The 24,089-nt window shown below is 48.8% G+C and overlaps 1 protein-coding gene across 2 annotated transcripts; it reads right to left on the reverse strand.

Moving 5' to 3' along the window:
- Positions 1 to 12,429: 12,429 nt before the first annotated feature.
- PHB (prohibitin) lies at positions 12,430 to 23,883 on the reverse strand. Of its 2 annotated transcripts, XM_040245644.1 has the most exons (8): positions 23,798 to 23,872; positions 22,999 to 23,087; positions 22,452 to 22,566; positions 20,832 to 20,993; positions 17,401 to 17,543; positions 17,149 to 17,265; positions 14,915 to 15,010; positions 12,430 to 13,576 (listed from the first exon to the last, which is right to left on the reverse strand). In XM_040245644.1, the coding sequence occupies exons 3-8, from the start codon at positions 22,537 to 22,539 to the stop codon at positions 13,364 to 13,366; spliced, it is 819 nt and encodes a 272-aa protein (XP_040101578.1). In that variant the 5' UTR covers positions 22,540 to 22,566; positions 22,999 to 23,087; positions 23,798 to 23,872; the 3' UTR covers positions 12,430 to 13,363. The 2 variants fall into 2 exon arrangements, with proteins under 2 accessions (XP_040101578.1, XP_040101577.1); XM_040245643.1 differs by lacking the exon at positions 22,999 to 23,087 and having other exon boundaries at positions 23,798 to 23,883.
- Positions 23,884 to 24,089: the final 206 nt, after the last annotated feature.

The following is a 24,089-nucleotide window of genomic DNA, read 5'->3' on the forward strand; positions in this document are numbered from 1 at the left end:
TTTCCCCACTTGATCAACTTCTGGCCATTACTAACATCTCATTCTTCTTCTCTGGGGCTTTTTTTCTATTCTGCCTTGCTTCCCCACACTTCCTTCCTGTTCTTCTTTCTCTTTACAAGAAGACCGTGTATTTTTAACCTGAGGTTTCCACTCACCTCTTACTGTCTGGTTGGGACTAGGTGGGGCTGCTGGCATGGTTTGCCAACCATGGGGGTTACAGTCTGTGGCCTCCCTGCTGAGCCCAGCTTCAGCCCTCACCCTTAGCCGTCTCCCTAAGCTCTCCCTTCTCCACTTATAGAGGAAACACCCTAAACGGGCTGTTCATCAAAGCTTTGGAAATTGTGCAGGTCAGGTAGGGAGCTGACTCCCCCCACCTCCTGCAATGCTGGGAGGCTTCTGTGGAACCAGGCGAGGATCACTCACCCTGGAGCCTCACCAGGCCTCCAGGGTCAGCTCTCGGTCCACCCATGTGGCCCTCACTAGGAAGCGTCGGGGGGCTGCTGGTCCCTGGTCTGTGTTGTCTGCGCAGTTTCGGAGAGGCAGCTCTGACTCCCTCTCTGCCCTCCTGTGCTGTCCGACATCTCTGCCTCCTGGCAACGCTTCCTGCTTCACCTTCTGCCTCAGCCCCAACCTGGTCCCCCATCCTCTATACTCACCAGCCTCCAGCCATCCCCCCGCCCAGGCTTCCCTGCCCTGCCAGTGCTTAAAAGAGAAACTTTTATTTGAAGACCAAACAACTGCAAAGGGAAGATAACTGGGCTTTTAGAGTTTCCCAGTTATTGTTGTTTATTTTGAAGTTTGGTTTCTGCTTTCTTAAGTAAGAGAATAGTGGCAACTAAATGAGTTGATGGCTGAGATTCTCTTTTAAGCAACTGTCAGTGACTCACTGCAGGCTGCTGGGCCCACGGCTAATGTTCTCTAAATAATTGATAGGCGTAAGGACCGCCCCGGGCAGCGCAGTATCCCGCTGCGCCCTCTGAGTCACCACGAAGAATTAAAAGTATATTCAGCATTGTTTTTATGTTGTGCATGTGTGCGTGCTGAGTCGCTATTAGTCGTGTCCGACTCTTTGCAACACTATGGACTGTAGCCCGGCAGGTTCCTCTGTCCATGGCATTCTCCAGGCCAGAATACTGGAGTGGCTTGCCATGCCCTCCTCCAGGGGCTCTTCCTGACCCAGGGATCAAATCTGCCTCTTTTTTTTTTAACCACTACTGCCACCTGGGAAGCCTGCTTTTATGTTGACTGTGCTTTAAAAATTTGAATTCCTTAAAAAACAGGCACTCTAGCCCCCCAAGCACTCCCCCGCCATATAACCTATATAGTAACTAGCTGATTACTGATTGGAAATGGGCTTTTGGGCCTTGTAGACCTGACAGAGTGCAGCCCTCATCCCTGGCCTCGGCCCCAACCGCTTCTCTGCTTCACACTCTCTTAACTGACCCACCACTCCCCCTGGTCAGCTGCCCCACGGTCCACTCCGAAGCAGCGGTGCCTTCAGGCTCCACCATGATCTGGACTGCAACCCTGTCCTGCATCCCTGTTCCCTGGCACCCCTTTTGGAGTTGGTCAGTCATTCAGTCTACAGACAGACACTTATTGGGCATCCCCCATGAGCACAGTGCCATGCTGGGTAGGTGCTGGGAAGAGACAGAAGAGGTTGGTGCCACCTTCAAGGGGAAAGCGCTCCCACCACAAACACCCAGAGAGCTGCTTTCTGCAAGTTCACAAGAACTCTATCTCACAATCAAAGAAGAAGGGGGAGTCAAACAGGGGTGGGCTTTATCAGAAAAGGCTTCTTGAAAGGGAGAGGCTGGAGTCTAACTGATTCTCAGTAGGGCCGTCCCAGCTGGGCGAGTAGATGCACAGGGCTGCGGAGCTCATCTGGGAGTGGGACCAGAATTCCCCACCACTTCTGCCCAGCAGCTAGCTGCCTTGTGAATCCTGGGCTGCCCCTTCCCCCTGGGCCAACTGGGTGATAAGGACGGGGGACTAGCCCCAGCAAGGAGGAAGTGGCCTGGCTTCCTGTTTGTTTGTAAATCTCAGAGTAGCACCATGGAGCCATGAACCTCAGCTAAGCAGAGCAACCCCAGCCTGAGCCAAGAGCTCTGGGGAGCTCGCCAACCAATCCAGCAAGCCCTCAGCCAGCTGGGACTCCAGAGCAGGGACCCATCCAGGGCAGCCGCGCTTGGATGGCCAGCCTGGTAGCAGCCATGCCAGCTTGGCAGGGATAGGAGGTGGAGTAATGACTTCTCCAAAGAAGTTAGAGTCACACACTCACAAAATGAAGCCTCTGGGCAGCTCCAAGGGCTCAAGTAATACCATCCCCCCACCCCAAAGATTATTTCCTAGGACCCTGGGCACATCTCTTTTGCAGAGATCATTGGACCCTTTGAAAAATGGAGATGCATGCATTGTGGTTTTGTTTTTTATATGAAAAACCACCACCAAGTCATACAAAAGCCAGTTGGTGACAACAAAATATGATAGATTCAGGGGAAACGCTGCAGCCATTCAAAAGAATGGGGTGGATTTGTTTGTGCTACTGTGGTGAGATGTCCAAGATAAGTTCAGTAAATGAAAGCAGGCAGATACGGAAGAGCATGATCGCCTTTCTGTAAATAATCACAGAGGACATATTCATATAGACTTAGAGATGGATGTGCTCCTGAATGCTTGACTTTTTGTTTTCTGAAAGGAAATTTAAGTGACCTAATAGTGATTATTTTGGGAAAAGCAACTGTGGGAGAAAAGTGGTGGAAAGGTATTCAGTGTTCACTATTTATTTTCCTGTGCTATTTTCATTTTTAGGTGATATATATATGATATTAAATATAATATTTAAAAAACACTACCTGTGGGCACTGGGGTTGTGGTTTACTCTGTTTAGTTCTTTATACTTCTCTGTATCATTTAAAATAAAAAATATTAGGCTTCCCTGGCAGTCCAGTGGTTAGAACTCTGTGATTCCACTACAGGACCCCTGATGGGGGAAGATCCCACATTCCGTGTAGCCAAAAAAATAAACAAATGAAATTAAAATATCAAAGCAATAAGTATTATTTTTAAGCCAATTTAAGGAGTCAGGCAGTGTGTATTTGCAAGATTAAATAGGGTAGAGCTAGGATCACACATTCTCCAGAAAAACTGACCAGAGGAGATGGGGAGAATGCTTTGCTTTAAGATCTGTACAGTTGGTAAGAGTGGAGCCAATTCAATGCTCCACTTTATGGGTTCCTGCTTTGACTGTGAGGATCACAATAAACTGTGGAAAATTCTGAAAGAGATGGGAATACCAGGCCACCTGACCTGCCTCTTGAGAAACCTATATGCAGGTCAGGAAGCAACAGTTAGAACTGGACATGGAACAACAGACTGGTTCCAAATAGGAAAAGGACTACATCAAGGCTGTATATTGTCACCCTGCTTATTTAACTTCTATGCAGAATACATCATGAGAAATGCTGGGCTGGATGAAACACAAGCTGGAATCAAGATTGCTGGGAGAAATATCAATAACCTCAGATATGCAGATGATACCACCCTTATGGCAGAAAGTGAAGAGGAACTAAAAAGCCTTTTGATGAAAGTGAAAGAGGAGAGTGAAAAAGCTGGCTTAAAGCTCAACATTCAGAAAACGAAGATCGTGTCATCTGGTCCCATCACTTCATGGGAAATAGATGGGGAAACAGTGGAAACAGTGTCAGACTTTATTTTGGGGGGCTCCAAAATCACTGCAGATGGTGATTGCAGCCGTGAAATTAAGATGCTTATTCCTTGAAAGAAAAGTTATGACCAACCTAGATAGCATATTGAAAAGCAGAGACATTACTTTGCCAACAAATGTCCGTCTAGTCAAGGCTATGGTTTTTCCAGTGGTCATGTATGGATGTGAGAGTTGGGCTGTGAAGAAAGCTGAGTGCTGAAGAATTGGGTGATGCTTTTGAACTGTGGTGTTGGAGAAGACTCTTGAGAGTCCCTTGGACTGCAGGGAGATCCAACCAGTCCATTCTGAAGGAGATCAGCCCTGGGATTTCTTTGGAAGGAATGATGCTGAAGCTGAAACTCCAGTACTTTGGCCACCTCATGTGAAGAGTTGACTCATTGGAAAAGCCTCTGATGCTGGGAGGGGTTGGGGGCAGGAGGAGAAGGGGACGACAGAGGATGAGATGGCTGGATGGCATCACTGACTCGATGGACATGAGTCTGAGTGAACTCCGGGAGTTGGTGATGGACAGGGAGGCCTGGCGTGCTGCAATTCACGGGGCCGCAAAGAGTCGGACACGACTGAGGGAATGAACTGAACTGAACTGATGGCAAATGTTTGAACTGTCTCTGTTTTCCTTTTAACCATTCCATTTCCCTGTTTCTCCTCCCATTTCATTGCCTCACAACCAAACAATAAGAAACAGAAATCTGAAGGGAGAAGAAGATACACAATATGACTTCAATACACACGACCAAATCACCTGTCATTTGACTTAAGTTGTATTCACTTCTTTATAAAAGATCTGTGTTTGACTCATCTTCTGGGCCCCTGAAGCATCTAGCCCAGGACTGTACCCAGTAGGCAGTCAGTAATCATTGTTGGATGAGTAAATGGACCAGCTTGTGTATATGACACTTTTCCTTTCCAGGTCTATTCATTCACAGAGCATCCATGCAGTGGAAGTCCAAACTACCCCTAAGACTATCATATTTTATTTTGCTTTTTCTCATGAGTGTTTGGGGAGTTGGAGGGAAACTTTTGGGGTCTCAGAAGGAGAATGTGATATCCCCTCTGTGTCTCACTAATTCATTAAAAACAAGTTAGTTCCCCTAAACTGACCTCAGGCTGCCAAAGCCTGAGTATCCAACACAGTAAGAGCCTGTCTGGTTTTAGAAAGAGTTAAAGCTGAACTAGTGGCGATCTCCCACCTGGCAAAGAGAGGGGTACCACCAGTTTGGCTGGTGGTTGGGGCAGAACATTTGGTATATTTACAGTCACAGATGCCCAGGGGGTTCTATATCAGGAAGTTGACTGCAGAGGGTCACCTCTATCTATTTACTTACCCTCTGGTTAAGGCTAATGTTAGCTGGTGCTAACATCCTCCTGGTCCTTTCCCTGGGATCTTTTTCTGAACATCTTGTACTTGTCAACACAGCCTGGCACCTGCAGCAGCAGGCAGGTTGCTGCCACCTGGTGGAGAAGAGAGGCCACAGTCTTGCCGGGCTGGGCCTGAAACAGACTTGAGAGATGGAAGTGAGTGAAGTCGCTGAGTCGTGTACAACTCTTGGCGACCCCATGGACACCAGGCTTCTCCGTCCATGCGATTTTCTAGGCAATAGTACTGGAGTGGGCTGCCATTTCAAACAGCTTCCACAGGACAGTGGATTTCAAAATTTTGTAGCCATGGATCTCTTCCTTTAAGACCACTAAGTGACTGAGGCCTTCCTGTAAGACCTGCTAAACTCAACACTGCTGTGGCTGTAGCAGGGGAAGGAGGGATTCAGAGCCCCAGGGGACACGTTCCACACTCCCCTGAGCTCAGCTGGCAAACAGCTGTTTACTCCCTCATTGCAAGGATGGGGAAATGGAGACTTGGAGATTTAACGAGATTTGTGCAAATCCTTTGTATGAAACACATTTTGGAATATGTGCAGCCAACTTGTACCCCCAATCTCAAATAAGGAAGGTCTGAACGCAGCTTTCTGAGTGCTAGATCAAGCCTCCTACCTCAAGACATCTGGGCTCCGGGGAGGAGGAGCCTGGTACTCAACTCCTCCAACACCGTCTTGTTTGAATCAATCCAGGGGCAGACCCATGATGGTCCCTATGCCCCCTCTTCAATAACTGGCTTCGAATCAGGGGCCTGTAGATGCCCAAATAAGTTTTTTGATATCTGATGTTAGGGAGAGGCAGGCAGCACCTTCACACACAGATGGGGACAGGAACGAGGAGATCTGGGGCATCTCCTGTGTGCTGGGCCCTGTGCTGAGCATTTTCACATCTGTCGTCTCACTTATTCCTCAACAACCCTGCAATGTGGATATTTGTGTCCTTTAGTTTTAATGAGAGAGACGAAAAGGATGGTTAAAGTTGTTGAGTAATTTACCCAAGGTCTCCCAAACTAGTAAGTGGCAGAGTCAGAATCCCAACACGAATCTTTCTGATTCTAGAACTCATATTCTTTTACAAACGTAGTTGTCTTCTGGGGTGAGAAACCTGGGACTTCCAGGCCAGCTCAGAGTTTCAGTGTCAGCAAGGCTGAACGTAGTGCCCTGGCGTGAGGGCCTTAGAAGGCATAAGTGCTGTCTCTGCCTCCTAAGAGCTGTGGTCTAGCTGGGGATGGAAGTGCACCCACAAAGGGAATGAGGACCCCACACGCACTTGCATACCCATGAGTACCAAGGATTTACAGGACAGGGGCTCCTGGGTATAGAATCCTGGAAGCTGAGAGATGGGATGGAAACAGTACTAGATGGAGTGTGGACGCCGGATTCCACCCTTGGCCCTACCACCTGCATCCTGTGGGATGTTGGGCAAGTCTCCTCCCCTCCTCCCCCAAATGAAGGGGCTGTTCCTGAGGCCCTGAAAACCTTCTGCTCAATTCTGTGCTGTTGTGACTGCAGTGGAAATTCTTGAAGGAAGTGAGTGAGCTGGAGGGTCGTGGACGTGGGAGAGGGAAATAGCATTTCCTACTGAGAGGCCGGCGGAGGCAAGTAAGATAAAGAAGCCATCGTTAGCCAGAGACGGCAAGCTCTTCTGCTCTTGAATGTTTGGTGGAGAACAGGTTGGCACAATCTACAGTGAGGAACATCTGTGGGTTCTTTTGGGGTCTCTGATTGTCCAGGATAGACACCGTCTTAACCAAGAGACTCTCCCACCCAGCGGCTAAATGTCCCAGAGGCCCCATCTCTGAAGTCATTGCTGCACCAGTCTCCCTTCCTTGGCTGTGGCCTCGCCTGGCTTGGAAAGGACAGTCCAGCAGCAAACCCTCCTGGAGGGCAGACAAATGGAAAAGAAGTGGTTTTACCCCAGGCCTGGAGATCCTCAGACCCCTCAGTGACTATGGGGTCACCTAACTCCCATCTGTCTCCTACCCCATTCCCACTCTGCCTATTCCAGAACCATGTGCAGCCATGGAGACAGCTGGTGTTATAAGTCTGTGTGCCAGGGCCTCAATGTTACTTTGCTTCCTATTTCACTATAGCCTCGGACACAGTCAAGGACTTGGGTGACAATTACATTGTATCTGACATAAAGCAGTCAGGCCTGAGACTTCCAAATTTCAGGGTTCACCCCATATTTAAGGCTATCTAATCTCCTTAAGTCAGAGGTCAGCAAACATTTCCTATAAAAGGACAGACAGTAAATACTTTAGGCTTTGCAGGCCATATAATCTCAGTTATAAATATGCAAGTCTGGTACTGCAGTGGCAAGCATGCATAGTTATTTTCCAACAAAACTCTTACTCAGGAACACTGAAGGCTGATTTTCATATCTTTTTCATGTGTCACAAAATAGTATTCTTTTGATTTTTTCCAACCAGTGAAAACCACTGTTAGCTCATGAGATGTACAAAAACAAGCAGTGGGCTGCATGTGGCCTGCATGCCAGACTTTGCCAGCCCCTGACCCAAATATTTGCAGCTCATTCAGGCAGATTTAGATGGTCCAAGCCTTGTCATCAATAAAAGGCTTTTCTGGCTAATCCAAGTGGTTTGTCTGATCTTTCCTGGGTGACAACAGCTTCCAGTTCCTTCAAAGTAGCCTTCCCTGTTAGCTGTACTCTCTCTTCCCAAGTAGCTTGATTGGAGGATGCTGGAAATACACCCTCCTCCTTCTCCACACAGCGTCCTGGGCAAAGTCGTCCTCTTTCAAATCTAAACTAGCTTCCCCAGGCCAGTATATTTCCAGTCTCTCTTCCAGCTGTGTGCATCTGGGCCTTGCCAAAGCATCCCAGCCTCTACCAGCTGGGACAGGCCTCTTCACTCCTTTTTTGTTCAGTCCTCAACCCCTCTGTTGCCAGAGTTCCAGAGCTAAAGTCTTTTGAATAAAAGGAGACCTTATGTGTAAAGAAAGGTGGGAAGAGGTCAGCCACAGGCAAATTCCTGGAGAAGAAGGATATTAAGTTGGGCTTGAGACAAAAAGGGACTGGGATTGAAAGACGGAGGTGAGAGAGGAGAAGTGCTCCAGACAGAAGCAAGGGAGGGCAGAGGAGAGCGAGAGGAGAGTCCGCACATGCAGGCCACAGGAAGTGAGAGGGTGGTGGGACCTTTGTGGATGGGTCCGTCTGCAGGACTGTGAGCCCTGCTTCAGAGCAGCCTGAGGCAACCTAGGGCACCTCACCTCTAACCTCTGTCCTGTATGTCTATTCTTCATCTCATCTGACAAACATTCAGTAACTCCCACCATGAGCCAAGGCATGTTTGACTTGGGGGGAAAAGGTCACGGGGGTTGGGGGAAAGAAGAGGAAGGGGAAATGTTGACTCACATAAGGGGCCTGCCCTCCTTAAACGTAGGGCTGGAGGGAGGACATGCACACCTGCAGCCCAAATGAGCACAAAGGGCCTCCCGGGCCTGTGGGTCGGGGAAGTTTTGTGTGTGTTAGAGAAAGAAGCTGAGCTAGCACTCAGAGGATGTGAAGAAGGAAACAGAACAGGCTGCATCTTGAAAGCAGGACTCCATCTTGGGCCGGACTCTGGACTTTGAGCTATATGCCCAGTATCTATGGAAATGACATACCAACTGGAAAACCAGACCCCCTGGATGGAAGAGCCCCAGGGCTCGCACCTAGACTCTCTGTTGCCTGAAAGAATACCCTAATTATCTGTGTAACCGAATAGAATCATACATTCTCTTGTGCTTATTGGGGTATGACCATAGGCCTATTAATAATTGTCCACTGTTAACTACCTAGGCTTAAGGCATATGAATCACGGGTTAACTTTGATTGTATCTTTTCCTTTGTTCAGTCTAGTTTCAGGGAATTTGGGGAGGTGGGTTTGGGCATGTACACTTAGGGTATATAAGGTTTTCACAAGAACTGGTCAGGGTCCTTGGCTAAGAGGAGACTCTGCCTTGAGCCCGCCAGGGTAATAAACTGCACTCCACTATCTGCATTGTCCTTCTGAGTGAGTTTGTTTCCCAAACATGTGGCTACAACAGGTGGGGGACATCTGGACTTGTGAAGTGTGGGGGAAGGGCTGACTGGAGGAAGTGACACTGTGAGCAGAGGGGTGCAGCGAAAGTGGGGGGTATGCCGACAGGAGCAAGGAACTCAGTTTGGCATGTGTTTTCAAAGGGGGGTTTCACCGGCGTTACATTTGGAACAGCTTTTGTCGTGTAAGTCTGTCCCATACGAGGTAGGCTTCCTAGTGTCCCCGCCACCTCTACTCGCCATCACCTAAAGCTAGTAGCAGCTGCCCCTCTCCACTTGCATTTTCAAACAGCACTCCCCATCCCATGGGAGCCACTAGGTAGGTATGCGACAGTAAGCAGTCAAGTATGTTGGACTAGAAAGGCAGCGAGGGCCTTGAATGCCAGAACAAGGTATTTGCACTTTATTAACCAAGGGAGGCTTCCCTGGTAGCTCTGCTGGTAAAAGAATCCACCTGCACTGCAGGAGATCCCAGTTTGATTCCTGGGTCGGGAAGATCCACTGGAGAAGGGATAGGCTACCCACTCCAGTATTCTTGGGCTTCCCACGTGGCTTAGCTGGTAAAGAATCCGCCTGCAATGTGGGAGACCTAGGATTGATCCCTGGGTTGGGAAGATCCCCTGGAGAAGGGAAAGGCTACCCATTTCAGTATTCTGGCTTGGAGAATTCCATGGACTGTGTAGTCTGTGGGTCGCAAAGAGTCGGACACAACTGAGCGACTTTCACTTCACTTCAATCAAGGGAGGAGTAGCTGCTGAAGGTTTTTCAGGAGAAAGGGGAAGAGATCTACTTAGAAAAATGAAGTTTGTGGACATATACTCATTACTAAGTATAAAATAGAAAACTGATGAGAGCCTGCAGTATAGAACAGGGAACTCTATTCAATGCTCTGTGCTGACCTAAACAGGAAGGGAATCCAAAAAAAGAGGGGAGATACACATATATATATACACATACATACACACGTATGCATGCTAAGTCACTTCAGTCGTGTTCGACTGTTTGTGACCTTATGGACTGTAGCCCACCAGGTCCCTCTGTCCATAGGATTCTCCAAGCAAGAATACTGGAGTGGGTTGCCAGGCCCTCCTCCAGGGATCTTCCCAACCCAGAGATTGAATGTCTCATTGTCTCCTGCATTGCAGGAGGGCTCTTTACCACTAGCGCCACCTGGGATGTGTATACATATAGCTGATTCATTTTGCTATATAGCAGAAACTAATACAACATTGTAAAGCAACTATACTCCAATAAAACTTAATAATGAAAAATGAAGCTTGGAACAGTGTGCAGGATGAACAGGAGGCCAAGGAAAGGCAGGGACATCAATTACAGCTTCCTGTGACTGTCTCACCCAGGTTATTTTCAGCCAGGATGGGCTGCTTTGCCCACAGTACTGGCAGATGGGAAAGGTCCAGGGATGGCCTAGACACTCTTGCCTGCTGATGGCTGGACCACTGGCTCATTAGAAGAACATCTGCTACACCAAGCTTGGACAATATTCCATTCTCTCTCTCTCTTTCAGTTTGACCCACCTGGGGATGGGAGGAGCAGCACAGCTCCTGCCACTTTGGTCCACACCAGCAGAACGTGTATAAAATGCAGCAACCTTTGAGGGTCTTCTTTCCCGGCTCCCCCAGTTCAGGGCCCAAACAAGGGAACTATTCAGCCTGACCAAACAAGGCAGGGATGGAGACACTCCTGCTTGGCCCCTCCCTGGGCAGGACAGGACCGGGCTTCTGATCCAAGGCCAAGAGAATCCCGAGCTGATAAAAGCCCATTGTGGCAGTGTCTGGAGAAACCCGGAGGCCTTCAGGGGACGCTGGGGCTAGGCAGTCAGTTAACAGCCCTTGAACATTTGTGAAAAGAATTACTTGGCGGAAGTCAAGGCAGAATGAGGCCCCGGGTTACCACTGGCACCATCCATGGCAGGAAGGCTACAGACAAAATCAGCAGGAACTGGCCTGCCTGCTGCTGAAGGGCTGACCTGGAGGCAGAAAGAACCCAGAAGCTGGGGAGGGCTCCCCTCACACACCTGGGTGGGAAATCCAATCTCCTGCCAAATGCAAGAAACAAGCTGCTCTTTTAAAAAGGGCCTGGGGAAGAGAGGCGCCTCCTGCACCGCCCCCCTCCCCGCCCCCCCACACCCCCACACCCGCCAGGGTGTCCGGAGCAATAAACAGCAGGAAAGGAGGAAGGCCGCTGAGTGGAAGCAGGTCTGGAACCTATTTAGCAGTCAAGCTCTTTCTGCTCCAGTCTTCCCTGGATTTTGAGTTCAGGCACCTCACCACTTGCAGGCCTAGCTACTCTTACAGCAAAAAACACAAGTAGGAAGAGTTATTCTGAGATAACTGATGCCAGGGAGGTGGTGAGGTGACGGGCGGAACGAGGCTCGCTCAGCATCAGAATGAAGCTTTGGTGGGAAGTTCAGCTGAGGGTCACGAGCCCATCACACTCCTGTCGGTGCTCACAGTGGTGGGAAGGGACGTGATCCCTGCGGAGGGGCCCTGGAAGGGGAGCAGGGTGTAATGCCGGCAGAAGTCAGGCCCCAGCCCACCCTGAATCAGTGCATCTGTCCCCTTTCCCAGCTGACAGCTGGCCCTATCACTCTGGGAGAGGAAACGCAGAATCCAGGTCACAGACCAGCCTGCCGAGTCCTCTTAAGAGGCCGCTCTCCTTGGCCAGGTGGTGAGCCTGGGATTAAACCGAGAGCAGAGGTTAAAGCACAGTCAACGTGGGTGCTGACTGCACTGTTGTTCCCGTTCGGTTCCTGAAAGGATCTGAGGTGGGTGACCGGCACAGCTCATTTCTCAATCCTGTCCCCTCCCTCCACCCTTCAAAGACCAAGGCCTTGCCACAGCAGAGTAAAGCGGAATAAGCAATACAACCCCATGACAGGCAACGCACCTGAAGCCGTCTACTTTGTGTCAGTCTAACCAGAGCGCACTGCGGGCTTGGCACAGTGTATTTTATGTCAATCCCTCTCTCAGTAAATGCGTCTACAACTCCCAACTCAAAGATAACAAAGGAAGTTAACAAGCCTCCATCCAACCTTACCTCCTAAGTACCCATGTCATGATAAACCTCACTTGACACCGATTAATTTCAGGCTAGGGATGGATCTGGACGGCAACCCAGTGTTTTCTGAAACCAAAGCATTTCCTGCCCTGCTGGAGAGTCTGTCCTCTCTGGTGATACAACTGTGCGCACACAGACTACTGGAATGTTCTATCCTGAGCCCATGGCTCCCACAAACAAACCAACAAAATAAACCCACAAGACTGAGCTGGAAGGTCTGGGTGTCATTTATTGGTAGTTTACACACATTTGTCTTCTCATGGTCATTTCCTTCAAGGCACAGGCACAGAGCCCTCTAGAAGGGCAGTCTCTGAACCAGGGAGCCAGGAACACGGGATGCACACGTCTTTGGCAGGCCTGTACAGCTCTGGCCGGATGCAATCCTTCAAGCTGGAAATCCGCCGGGTATTTGAGACACGAAGGTGGGAGGTGGAGAGGAAGGCCACAGGACTCTCATCTCAGTCCAGGCCTGCTCTCTCTATTCAAATCCATTCCAGGACTCTGAGGCGGGGGGAGAGCAAATCAAATCAGGCCCACCCACCTTCACAGAGGCAGATTCTTCAATCCGTGCCATTTGTACACACCTGCTTCCGCTGGTCCCACAGTTAAAAGAGCATCAGCTTTATGTTAAGGGATGGATCACTTCCTCTCTGACCCTCCCCAGCACCTCTCTTCAGCTGGGTCTGTGCAGGAGCCACTGGAGAAATCCAAGGCCTGTGTTCACCATTCACCTGCGTCTGCCATCTTCCTCAAATCCTGAATGAAGGGTTGGTTGGAGGCTACAAGTTTACTCAGGCCTCCCACTGACTCCCAGCTCATTACACACAAGGCCCTACCTTTCTTCTGCCAATTGTCAGTGCCTGGGCGGGAGTGCCAGCCGGCCCCAAAGACCGGAACCAAGCTGTCTGTGTAGGCACTTAGCAATTTTGGGTAGGAAGGTAAATTTAAAAAAAGGGGATGGAAATGAGAAGAATCAAAGAGCTCCATCTGATTGAGTAATTAAGAGATCTGAAGTGATTTTACTTTTATTTCCTTCACTTTAAGCCAATCATGAAGTTTCACAGTGATTTCTGGGGCAGGAGAAGGAAGGTGGTGCTGAGCAACTTCGGGGCTGTGGTCCAGCTGGCCCAGGAGGTGTAGGCCTCACTGGGGCAGCTGGAGGAGCACCGACTGCCCGGCAGGCAGGTAGGTGATGTTCCGCGAGCGCGACAGCTGGTATGCGATGTCTTCTGCGGCCTCCAGCTTGCGCAGCTCGATCAGGCCATCACCTGCAGTGGCAAGCGAGTTGGCGATTAACTCGGCTGCCTTGGAGTCGCCCTCGGCGGAGATGATGGCTGCCTTCTTCTGCTGCTCGGCCTGCGAGGGTGGAGGTAGAGACCAAGATGACACTCTGGGGCGTGGATGGCAGGTTACAGCCTCAAAAGCACTGTGTTAGGCACCCTCTCTGGATCCTGAATGAGCTCTGGGATTTTACCTCTCCCTTCAGAAGGGCTCAACAAACACCGTTCACTCAATTCTCCTTGCCCTCGTCATGCCCACTGCTCACTACTATAGGGACACGTTTCTGTTGGCTATATAGAGAGCTGTCTTATTTCAAAGTCCTCAATAACATTAATAGCAACTGAGGCCAGCCACCTACTCTGAGCCTGGAGGATCCCAGGCCAAGGAAAGCAAGAGAGAAAGGTGGACTCAACCTCATCTTTCCCTCCAGGCCCAAGTCAAAGCGACTTTCATCAAAACCAGTGCAGCCAAGTAGGAGCAACAGGCACAGGATGCTCCTTAGACTGTGGGCTGAAGGGGTTCCCGACCAGGAACCTGGGCACCCAGTACAAGACCTCCTGGCTTTCCCAGCTTGTATCAACAGGAAGACGTCTATCTACAAGGCATGACCTTCAGAAGGGTGGGAGGAGAGTGCGGTGCAGGGCCTCCCTGAGATTAACACACAGCTACTCAACTGAGGCTCTGGGGCTGCTCACTCAACAAATGTTTACGGATACCTAGTATCTACCTGAGGCGTGGTTTTGGATATGTTCTAGATGCTGGAGAGAGGAAGAAAAAAAAAAAAAACTCCACCCACATGGAATCTATATTCTCTAAAGTTAAATGTCTACCCATATATCTTTCTTTGGTTGATTCTAAGGATGAAGGAATCTTGGATTAGGAATAAAAATCCAAGTGTATTAGTGGTGGGAAGAAGGAGATACATGAAATAAATACACCTTTGCAAAGACTGAAAGACCAGGCCCTGTGCAGATCCACTGCATCCCAGCACACTCTGACACATCTGGATGGATTTAGTGCTTGAAAAAAAATCCAGTGACAGTAGTGTATCTGGTGCAATGCTTGATCCTTTATGCTGTCAGCTTTCACTGCATAACTAAGGTTAAAAACAACTTCTCAGTGAAGCTGAAAATACTCCAGAAGAAACATTTTTATTTGTGGGAGAGTGTTTTTGATCTTAGGGACGTGGAAAAGAAATTATTCTTTAATGATTTAGGAACATAACCTCACATATCCCTGACTAGACCCTAAAGGCTCTGGAACCAATTGCAGGAGTACAGTCTTTTCAATCCCCTTCCGATGATCCCGGAAGAAGAGATGACAGATGATGAATTTCCAGGCCACCCAGCAAACGGGGCGGCTGAGCACAGGAGAAAGGGGAGAGAGGCTCCTGCCATCTGGTTGAGCACTCACCTTTTCCACCACAAATCTGGCCCTCTCTGCTTCCTGCTGAGCCACCTGTTTGGCTTCCACCGCTTCTGTGAACTCCTTCCCAAAGGTCAAATGCGTCTAAGGGGAGAGAGTGAGAGTGAGATGAGGCATTATAATTGCTTCGACAGGGCTGCTGCAGAGCCCCCATGGCGGCTGGAGGAAGAGGCCAGGAATGGCTCTAGCAGCTGGAGATAACATGAGGCCAGAACACCCTTCCACCTCCACATCTGTGTCCAAACTGAATTCACAGCCCAGAATCCTCAGCTGCCCAACGTGCTCCTGTTCATCACTGTCCTCAGGTAGGAAACAGCCATGGGGACCAGAAGGTGTCTACTCAACTGACCACCTCCCCAGGGGAGGAGAACGGTGGGTTCCAGGACCCCCAGCACCGACAAGCACTCTTCCAAGGCCCTTTGATGGCCTGTTCAAAGCCCCAAGAGAGACCAGATGGAAAACTGAGCCCCTGAGAGTGAGGCACACAGCTGGTTCTCAGGGATTCAAGAGTGTGAGGCTCTCTGCTCATGGATTAACCAGTCCACTGCTTTCTCACAGCATCTCCATCACAAAACAGGAAGAGGATGAGTGAGACTTCCAAATCATGATTTTGCAAATCACAGTATTCCTATGAGCAAGTCCTTCTGGTAAAGGGTTTAAAAGAAAGAGAAAGCAGGTAAAGATTATTGCTTAGGGTGAAGGTTTAAAATTCTGATTATGCATAGCCCTTCCCTAGTAACATAAGTGACCAAGTGCAAACAATGGGAACAGAGCTCAGCACTCCTAAAGCCTAATTTATTTATCTAACTTTTTATTAAATGGGAAGAATAAAGGGGAGAATAGTATGGGTTTTGCTATCAAATTCTACTTGTTTCATTCCACCCCCACACTCCCAATCTCTGCTTTAAAAAAAAAAATTGGCAGCTCAAAACCTCTTCTGGAGAGTAAATTGCAGTCCATTGTCTTTTCAGAATTTTTAACACTCCTAAGTCTTATACTGCAGCTGTTCTACCTTGCTTGCTCCATTTCTGGACTCCTGTTCAAAGTTTGGGGAAGAAAATATGACCCTGAGAAATGAAAATGAAATATGCAATTAAGGAATAAAATTTCTTTCCAGAAGGGCCAGCTGAAGGCAGCAAACTCCCCATGAAACCTAATTTTCTCCTCACACCTCTTAGACACTGTTTCTTGTGGTCAACCTGCATTTCCCCAGAATGGACTATGTGGTTAAAATTTAGCAAAATGCCAAGGTTCTCCTTAGGTTTTTACTTACTATGTTCTCATGGCCAAGGTGTTTAGATTAACACTAAGTGGGAGGGCCTGAGAAACTGCTCTGGTTGCAAGGGCCAACTGGCTGCAGCCTGGCGTCTTGCCAGTAGAGGGAACCCAAAAGCCTTCCACGGAGGCAGTGCCCTGGGGTGAGCAATGGGTGTGCACAGGGTGACTGTTTAAACAGCTGCACAGATGCTGAGTGGGAAACGGTGCCTTTCCCCAGTGACACGCAGAACGGAATAGGAAATACCCTACCTCACTACCCGAACAAATCACTCCAAATGATTTTTCCCAGAGAATCAGAAACACGACCCCTTTCCTTCACCCTCCCTGATCTGAAATGCTATCCTGCCTGTATTGCTTTCTGTCTGCACTGCGGCATTCAATGTCGTATAAATACACAGACCACACAGTCTCAAGAGGGTAACTCGTGCCTCAGAGATGCCCCCATACCAGGCTTTGGGGGACAGAACCATTCATTTACACTCTATCACCTTTCACGGGGAGTTCTCAGAGTTCACGTCACTGCACTTCAAACCCTAGGTGTTAGGAAATTCCCAGGGGTCAGGCTGGGAGGTCTGTGCACGGGAGAAAAGACTATGCAAGCTGCTCCCTAGTCTCTATCAGGCAGTTTCTGCGTCAAACGAGGTAAACGTGACAACAATTCTGGGGAGCCGTGAGCAACACTCAGTCTGGGGAGGGAAAAAACCTAGTGGCTAGGGACCACCTGGGCAGGACCAAAAATCAGAACAGAAACGTCTGGGGCACAGCGGCAGTAAAAGAACCCTCATCTGAAAACAAACCCAAGGAGACTGTCTCATACCACTAAGAAGGTTCCATGTTTTCCAGTCTTCATCAAGGAAAGTGGAAGGTAGGACTCACAGTATCTACCCAGAAATGGAGCCAGGTACCCCCCTACCCCCACCCCTCCGGCTCCCCAAGACCCTTACCAAGGATACGTCATCCAGGATGAGCCCAAAGGTCGCTGCTCGCTCTGTGAGGTCATCGCTCACCTGTCTGGAGACCAGCTCTCTCTGTGTGATCAGTTCTCCAGCATCAAAGCGAGCCTGGTTCCAAGGGAAGGCAGAGGAGCCAGTCATGATCGCAAAGAAGCAGAATCCCAATCAGTCATCACCAAGCTCTTCCTGCCACCAAGCGTGCTCTTGGGGGCTGGGCTCGAGGACAAGGCCCTGCTCACTCACCACCACGGACTTGAGGATCTCTGTAGTGATGGACGGCAGCACGCGCTCATCGTAGTCCTCTCCGATGCTGGTGAAGATGCGAGGAAGCTGACTGGCAACTGGCCGGAAGAGGATGCGCAGGGTGATGTTGACATTCTGCAAATCTGAGGGCAGGGCACAAATGCTGGAGTTAAAAATACAAATCACATGGCCTCCTAGACCTCCCCTATGCCAAATCTGCTACAATTTATAAGTAAAGTTGCTGATTAACAAACCCTTCAAGGTGAGGTGCACAGGTTCATGGTCTCTTTGGTAGAGAACCCAGCAGAGCACCAGTGCTAATAACTTCTCAAAGGATTCTGGTGATGACAGCTTTTCCATGTCCTGAATGCCCTCTGACATGAGCAAATTCAGATTATAGGTCTAGTAGGTGCCGTGGAATCTGTGGAATAATGACTATGTTAAGCAAAGAGATAAGCCAATGCCAAGAATACTAGGATAAGGCCAGGTAAACGTGGCTCAAGGCAGGAGTATGCCTCAGAGAGATGACTGCGAGTCCAGTGGACTCACAGTCCAGGGCCCGTCTGTGCCTTAACTCTAATGGTTACTTACTACACAGCCTCACTAAACCTTAGCCTCTCTCAGCTTATTTCCTCATCTGTAAGAACAGGGATGATATCATCTGCCTTCCAGGCACGTTGGGCAAAACTGAAGGAGGAGACAATATAAAAGCACTCTGTCAAATATGCAACAGAGGTGAGGGGTTATCAGACTCATTGAGAGGCCGCTTCTCATTACCAGTCAAAAGACCAGGGAATTACAACTTCCCCTGACAATCCAGTTGTGCTTGGAGCCGAGGCACTGCTTGCAGTCATCAACAATATGGACCAAGTGCCCATGAGATGAGTTCTGAACCAGGCACCAGAGTGGGCAATGGTTATACACGCACTCGTTAAGGCCTTTAAGATAAATTATTTAACTTCTATGCAGAGTACATCACGAGAAACACTGGGCTGGGTGAAGCACAAGCTGGAATCAAGATTGCTGGGAGAAACATCAATAACCTCAGATATGCAGATGACACCACCCTTATGGCAGAAAGTGAAGAGGAACTAAAAAGCCTCTTGATGAAAGTGAAAGAGGAGAGTGAAAAAGTTGGCTTAAAGCTCAACATTCAGAAAACGAAGATTGTGGCATCTGGTCCCATCACTTCATGGGAAATAAATGGGGAAACAGTGGAAACAGTGTCAGACTTTATTTTTGGGGGCTCCGAAATCACTGCAGATGGTGATTGCAGCCATGAAATTAAAAGATGCTTATTCCTTGGAAGAAAAGTTATGACCAACCTAGATAGCATATTCAAAAGCAGAGACATTACTTTGCCAGCAAAGGTCCATCTAGTCAAGGCTATAGTTTTTCCAGTGGTCCTGCATGGATGTGAGAGTTGGGCTGTGAAGAAAGCTGAGCACCGAAGAACTGATGCTTTTCAACTGTGGTGTTGGAGAAGACTCTTGAGAGTCCCTTGGACTGCAAGGAGATCCAACCAGTCCATTCTAAAGGAGATCAGCCCTGGGTGTTCATTGGAAGGACTGATGCTAAAGCTGAAACTCCAGTACTTTGGCCACCTCATGCAAAGAGTTGACTCATTGGAAAAGACTCTGATGCTGGGAGGGATTGGGGGCAGGAGGAGAAGGGGACGACAGAGGATGAGATGGCTGGATAGCATCACTGATTCGATGGACGTGAGTTTGAGTGAACTCCAAGAGATGGTGATGGACAGGGAGGCCTGGTGTGCTGCGATTCATGGGGTCACGAAGAGTCGGACACGACTGAGCAACTGAACTGAACTGAAGATGTTTCTTAATGAACCCCACCCCACTGTTGATTTCCTCTGATGTAGTAGGCAGGCCAGACCCTTTACAGGAGGCTCGTCTCCCTTGTTGGGAGAAACAGGACAGATTAGACAATACCCTGTCCCCTCCCCTGTCCAACACACTTCTCACTCTCAAGCACCAGCACAGACGCCCGTTCCTCACAGCTCCCCTCTGCTCCCCTCCATGCTGCATACCACACCCCATTCCTAACGCCTGTCCACGCCTGTCTCCCTTGCTAGATCGAACTCCTAAAGGCTCCCGCTTTACTCATTGCTGAAGTACCCCACCCTCCGACCCAGCACAAAGCCTGACACTACTATAGAAAGCAAACATCTGCCAAGGACCAGCAACATCCACGCGATCCCCTCTCCCTGCACAGAAAGGTCACAGCCGAGCCAGCACCTGCCACTCTGTTTACTGCCGTGCACCTCTGTGTGCATGAAGGGGAGGGGAGAACTGTGACAGCAATTCATTTCGGGCTCCAACCACGGAGTCAGTGGCATGTCAGACACCAAGTTGCTCAGGGCATGGGCCCCGGCCCAGGAGGTAACAGTGTGGAGCCAGCACTGCTGGAAACACAGGTCTGGAAGCAAGGCCAAGGGCAAGCCAGCTGAGAAGGCAACACAACGGCTGGATCAGCGTACAGTCACCTCGGGGGCAAGAGCTGACGGGAAGGGCCAACCGAGAGAGCAGAGGCACACTCAGATTTCTTTAAAGCTGGACTGCGATGTGACTACTGAAATACGTCCATTCATTTCTCTAAATTCATACAGTTGTGTGTGTATCTTGAATATACAGGCACACCTCATTTATTTGTGCTTTGCATACACCGTTATTTCCTACAAATTGAAGGTCTGGGGCAACACTTTATCAAGCAAGCTTATTACCACCATTTTTCTAACAGCACCTGCTCACTTCATGTCTGTATCACATTTTAAAAAATATTTATTTGGATGATTTGGGTCTTAGTTGTGGCACACAGGATCTTTTGCTGCGATACGGGGACTCTCTAGTTGTAGCTCGTGTGCAGCCTTAGTTGTGGGATCTAGTTCACTGACTGGGGATCGAACTGGTATCCCCTGCATTGCAAGGCAGATTCTTAACTACCAAGAAAGTCTCTCTGAGTCACACTTTGGTAACTCTTAACAATATTCCAAACTTTCCAATATTATTACATTCACTATGGTGATCTATGTTGTTACTACTATAATTCACTGAAGGCTCAGATGATGGTTAGCATCTTTTAGCCATAAAGTATTTTTTAATCATGGTATGTACACTGTTTCTTTAGAGACAGAGCTGTTGCACCTGTAATAGGATACAGTATGGGATAAACATAACTTCTATATGCACTGGGAAACAAAAATATTTGTGTGACTCACTTTATTACAACATTTGCTTTGTTGCAGGGGTCTGGAACTGAACTCATAATGTCTCTTCAGGTATCCTTGTATACTTCTTTTTCTGTAGCCACATAAAACTCTTCAGGAAAAATATTTAGGGAAGTTCAACCCATTCTGGATCCCACAACACCTGGTCCACACACTCCACTTTACCTGACCCACAGATGAGACTTACCTTTGCTCCCAGTGATTACTGGCACGTTACGTGGTCGAGAGCGGCAGTCAAAGATAATTGGTTTCTGTACCCAAGGGATGAGGAAGTGAGTCCCTTCTCCTACGACAATGTCCTGCACTCCCCGGAACCGGTCAAAGATGACAGCTCTGTGCCCAGCATCCACTGGGAATGAAGGATAACAATGGGTCAGAAAAATCCCCTCACCCTTAACCAAAAGGATCGTGTCTGAAAGGCCCCTGGTGTTTTCTGTTTATATAGTAAGTCTCTTGCTCTGTCTTCCCACACTTCAGGACTCCAGAGGCTTCTTAACAGCTACGAAACAAAGCAATCACTTTCTGTCCCATGTCCTCCTAAGGACTTTGGTAACAGGATCTATTCTCAGCATTCTTCCTCCTGGAAACAACTGGCTGCTGATTTTCTGATTAACCACTCCACCTGTGAACTCCCACCAACACATTCCTAGGAACCAGCTCCCAAAACTTCCTTCTAAAACTCACAGTCCATCCTGGTTCCAATTTAACCCAGTGTTCCCAGAAGCAGCACCCTTCCTATGGCAATCCTAAAATTTGGAAGTCCTCATTTTTTTCTTTCCAACAGCTTGGTTTCTCTAAAATCTGAAGGGGTTAAGGAGCTGTCTTGCTAATTTCAGAGAGAAATTAATGATGGTGATTACAGTCTAGCCATGCAGGGTGGCCAAAAAGATCAGAGTATAAAGCTGGGCCACAGAAGCAGAGCAGGCTTTTCTGATCAGCCACTTTCTGTCTCTGCCTTTTTGGGCTTTATAGTTGGTCCAGTATCTTCACTCTGAAAGTAATCCTCCTGCTGTCAGAGTCTCGCGTGAGATGGGTCAATCTATTGCTGCTTTCCAACAGTGAAAAGTTAAGAGAATATCAAAGCAGGAAGTGTCTTAGACATAAACTAGTTCAATCCTGCTGCTTGACCAATGAGAAAGCTGAGTCCTATGGAGGGGAAGGTGACTTGCCTAAGGTCACACAGGAAAGTGGAAGAAAACCTAGCTGTTTTTATTTTTTAAATTTTTGGCCACACCGCTCCACCTGCAGGATCTTAATTTGCCAACCAGAGACCAAATCTGCCCTCCCTGCAATGGAAGGACAGAGTCTGAACCACGGGACTGCCAGGGACGTCCTCAAAAGACAGCTTAAAGCCTGGTTACACTGTTAAAAGCTGGGCAATGCATCTCAAAGATATTTCTTGGGAACAACTCAACTAGAGCAGAGCAAAAGTTTTTGCTCAGATCAAGGTCACCAAAGGTCTAAAGCCCTTGCTGAGTTACTCCCCACACAGGCAGAAGAGAACAGACTCTCCATTTCAACTGGCCAGCAAAATCCTGACATGCTGATACTTTAACAAGAGAAAGTGGAAACACCCAACTAGGTTGGGAGGCTCTTTGTAAAGAAAGGCTCTGAGAGAACCTAAGGCTCCAAGGACAGAGGTTCTGATGACAAGGCCATCATATGGTGCAGGATGGCAACAGGTGAGCCTTCGTGGTCAAATATATTCCCAGCAAGTGGTTGCCAACAGGAGTGTCACATGGGCTAGGCAGACCAATGAAAATCCTCTGGCAAAGGTCCGTGACCCACCACCCCCTCAGTGCCTCACCATTATACAAGGCAGAGTTCACCACGCCTCCTGCAACGGCTAAGGCAAGACCAAACTTGCCAATGGACTCAAACACTTTGGCAGCCATGTCTCCTTTGGCTGGACCCACTCACACCTAAGGGGGTAGAAACAAAAGAAACAAAACAACTCAATCCCCAATCCTCAGAGGAAGCCCTCTCTGAGGCATCACATGCGTTTCTCAAGCTAGCTATTTATTTCCCCACTCCTGAGAGCTCTAAATCTTCAACTGAAAGACATTTCATAAATAACACTCTGCAGCTTGTAAAAGTGTATAATCAATTCCTCTGATCTTCTTTTTCCACTGCTTTCTTCTTTTTCTACTACTTAAGAAATGGCGTCTGGGGTATTGGTTCAAAATGGGAAGGAGGCATGGGCTGGATTACCCATAGAAAACAGCACCATACCAAAACAGCCTCTCATCTCCTGGACCTGCAGGCCCCAGAAGAGAGGCTGTGGGGTTGGTTCTGTGTGATTTTGATTCAGAAAAGAACGTGATTCCAACAACAAAACAACAGTAGCAGCTAACCTTTACAACAGGCAGTCTTCTAACAGCAATTGGTGTATTTAATCTTCACATCAACCCCTATGAAGTAGAGGACTACACAGATGAGGAAACTGAAGCACAAAGAGAGGTTAAGTTACAAGAGAAGCCTAAGATCACGCAGCCATGAAGGAGGCAAAGAGGATTAGAACCTGGAGGTCTAATTCTAGAAGACACAGCTTAACTCCTCACCACGTTTCTCAACATCAGTTATTAAGACTGAATAACATGTTATTATGGAAGCAGGCTCTGGATGACGTTCTGGGGCCACCGAATCACGAGAAATAACAGGGCCAAAAATGTACTAAATAGCTGCACCGCGAGCAACAGCCCTGAAACAGGTGGCGAGGGGGCAGAAGCGGGGTGGACGGGAGCGCGGCTGACCTCTCTACAATCTGCTCTTGCACTTAAACTTTGTCTTCCCCGCCCCATCGTCGTCGGCCACTTCAGCCCCTCCCGCTCCTTCTCAGGCCTCAACTTCTGAGTATCTTCATCTCTATCCGTGCACTTAACTATTCCATTCCCGTGATCAGGACGCCTAGTCCTGACCCCTCGGCCTTTCCATTCCTAATATCTTCTGGATTATTCCTCACCCTGCCCCCATACACACCTACCTCACTCTACGTAACTCCTGGCTCCTCCCAGGCTCACCCGCTTCCCCTCCGACACGAGGCGGACCCAGGCACACACTCCGCCCGCCCAAACTTGAGGAGAATGGGAACGCAGAGCGGGGAACTGCAGAAACGCCAGAACGCGGACCACAGCCGCTCCCCAGCTTTCTCACCTGCTTCCACTCTGACCTCCACATGAATTCCCCAACCACAGACAGCGCGTGCGCCGGACAGCTCCTCCATGTCCCCGCCCTACTTCCAAGATCCGCGCTTCGGATTGGTGAGGACGAGCGCCATGCATTCTGGGAAGGGTGGCTTGCTGCCTTACTGTTGTTCCTAGACTCTTCGCAGATGAACTACAATTCCCAAAAAGCCATGCGGGGGCTGATCCGCGCTGAAAAACCTTTTGTCTTTGGTAGTACTGAAGGCCCAGAGGTTGCCGCAAAGCATTTGGGGGGCTGTAGT

This window comes from Oryx dammah, unplaced genomic scaffold (genome assembly GCF_014754425.2).
Source record: "Oryx dammah isolate SB20612 unplaced genomic scaffold, SCBI_Odam_1.1 HiC_scaffold_8, whole genome shotgun sequence".
Classification (NCBI taxonomy): domain Eukaryota; kingdom Metazoa; phylum Chordata; class Mammalia; order Artiodactyla; family Bovidae; genus Oryx; species Oryx dammah.

Bases quoted from the DNA above. Each gene is read 5' to 3' on its own strand.
- PHB (XM_040245643.1), bottom strand. From the start codon at position 22,539: ATGGCTGCCAAAGTGTTTGAGTCCATTGGCAAGTTTGGTCTTGCCTTA. The intron at 17,544-20,831 runs GTAAGTCTCATC...CCCTGCCCTCAG, and splicing joins AGTAATCACTGGGAGCAAAG to ATTTGCAGAATGTCAACATC. The intron at 17,266-17,400 runs GTGAGTGAGCAG...CCTTGGAACCAG, and splicing joins AGATCCTCAAGTCCGTGGTG to GCTCGCTTTGATGCTGGAGA.